The sequence below is a fragment of the Phyllostomus discolor genome, chromosome 6, assembly GCF_004126475.2.
Source record: "Phyllostomus discolor isolate MPI-MPIP mPhyDis1 chromosome 6, mPhyDis1.pri.v3, whole genome shotgun sequence".
NCBI lineage: Eukaryota > Metazoa > Chordata > Mammalia > Chiroptera > Phyllostomidae > Phyllostomus > Phyllostomus discolor.
The window spans coordinates 126236661-126238673 of NC_040908.2; the positions used below are offsets into that span (position 1 = coordinate 126236661).

General features: G+C 48.6%; 1 protein-coding gene across 1 annotated transcript; it reads left to right on the plus strand.

The window, feature by feature from the left end:
• The first annotated feature begins 737 nt into the window (after positions 1-737).
• Positions 738-1768, plus strand: LOC114500512 (olfactory receptor 2D3). The gene is given in 2 exon segments (XM_028517220.2): positions 738-1577; positions 1580-1768. Coding segments are annotated over 2 exon segments (942 nt in total). The 5' UTR covers positions 738-752; the 3' UTR covers positions 1697-1768.
• Positions 1769-2013: the final 245 nt, after the last annotated feature.

The following is a 2013-nucleotide window of genomic DNA, read 5'->3' on the forward strand; positions in this document are numbered from 1 at the left end:
AGTGCTACAGGAGTGCGCAGGGTCCTCCGCACAAGCACAACCTTCCACATAACCTCGGGATCGCTGACCGGCTGGGTGGCAGGGAGACCGGAGTGATTGCTGTAGAATTCCCCAAACAGTGTCTATCTTTTCACTCCTTCTTCTTGAGAAATTCCTCCTACTCAATCCTGCTGCTCCATACAATGGCCCAGCCTCTCCCTCAGCCCAACTCTCCAGCCAGACCAGTGACCCTGGTGGTCAGGGCTTATTGCGCAACCCGCTGGTGTCCACAGACTCCAAGGGTGCTCACAACCCTTGTGTGTTTGCTAGCAACTGGGTTCTTCCCAGTGCTGCTCAGACCTTGTTTGGCTGGGGAGGAAGCAGTTGCCCTGGCTCTCTCCCAAGGACTCTGTTGCAAACCTGGCAGCAGAAGTTGGGCCTGGGGCTGCAGCCCCCCAGACCCTGCGCTGGTCCCTGGGACCCTACCGTCTTGCAGCACTCCTCTCACTTTCTGGTTTTTCGGTTCCACCACAATTATTGGTCCCTTATTTTCATATATGTTGAGGTATGTTGGTTGCTTGCTCTTTTACTCCGTAGATCAGCCAGGATTTTCTCCCATGGGTAGGGGGAAACGGAATCTGCTCCCTCCTACCCCAATGCAATCTTCCTTGCAAGGTGTCAGTTTTCAATGAGCCTCTTCACTGGACTTGACATCAGAAACCCAAAGTTTTCCTTGTTGGCGGTGCCAAACAGGTAAATAGGCATAACTCTCAATGGGAGAAGAAAACCAAACCTTTGTGGCTGAGTTCATCTTCCTCAACCTTTCCCAGGACTTGAAGACCCAGATCCTGCTGTTTATTCTTTTTCTCATCATTTATTTGCTGACTGTGCTTGGAAACCTGCTTATTATCGTTCTCATCTTTGTGGATTCTCAGCTCCACACACCCATGTATTTTCTTCTTAGAAACCTCTCTTTTGCAGATCTTTGCTTCTCTACTAGCATTGTCCCTCAAATGCTGGTCCACTTCCTGGTAAATAGGAAAACTATTTCTTTCAGAGGGTGTATGGCACAGATCATTGTCTTCCTTCTGGTTGGGTGCACAGAGTGCGCACTACTGGCAGTGATGTCCTATGACTGGTATGTGGCTGTCTGCAAGCCTCTGCACTACTCCACCATCATGACACAACAGGTGTGTCTCCAGCTGGCTGTAGCATCCTGGGCCAGTGGGACAGTAGTGTCTCCACTGGACACCACCTTTACCTTCCAACTTCCCTATCGAGGGCAGAACATCATAAATCATTACTTTTGTGAACCTCCTGCAATCCTGAAGCTGGCTTCAGCAGACACCTACAGCACAGAAATGGCCATCTTTGCAATGGGTGTGGTCATCCTCCTAGCTCCTGTCTCTCTGATCCTTGTCTCCTACTGACATATTATCTCCACTGTGATCCACATGCAATCTGGGGAGGGCAGGCTCAAGGCTTTCTCTACCTGTGGCTCCCACCTCTTTATCGTCCTTTTCTATGGGTCAGGAATATTCACCTACATTGGGCCGAACTCCAAGACCACTAAAGAGCAGGATAAGATAATATCTGTTTTTTTTATACGGTGGTGATGCCAATGTTGAACCCCATAATTTATAGCCCGAGAAACAAGGATGTCAAAGGGGCTCTCAGGAAACTAACTAGAAGAAAGACTTTTTCTCACAGGCAATGACCTCTGGGTGTCACTTTTCAAGCAATGGTATGATCCTTAGAAGTGGAGCAGAACTTCGATAAACAGTTGTGAATTAGGTCATTTCAACAACAACAAAAAAAGCGTGATGCCCTGTCTGGTGTGGGTCAGTGGATTAAGCCCCAGGGGTTTAATGCAAACAAAAGGGTTGCTGTTTTGATTCCCAGTCATGACACATGCAAACAAAAGTGTTGCTGTTTTGATTACCAGTCATGGCACATGCCTGGGTTTTGAGCTAGGTCCCCACAGTGAAGGGTGTACAAGAGGCAACCACACATTGATGTGTCTCCCCCTGTCTT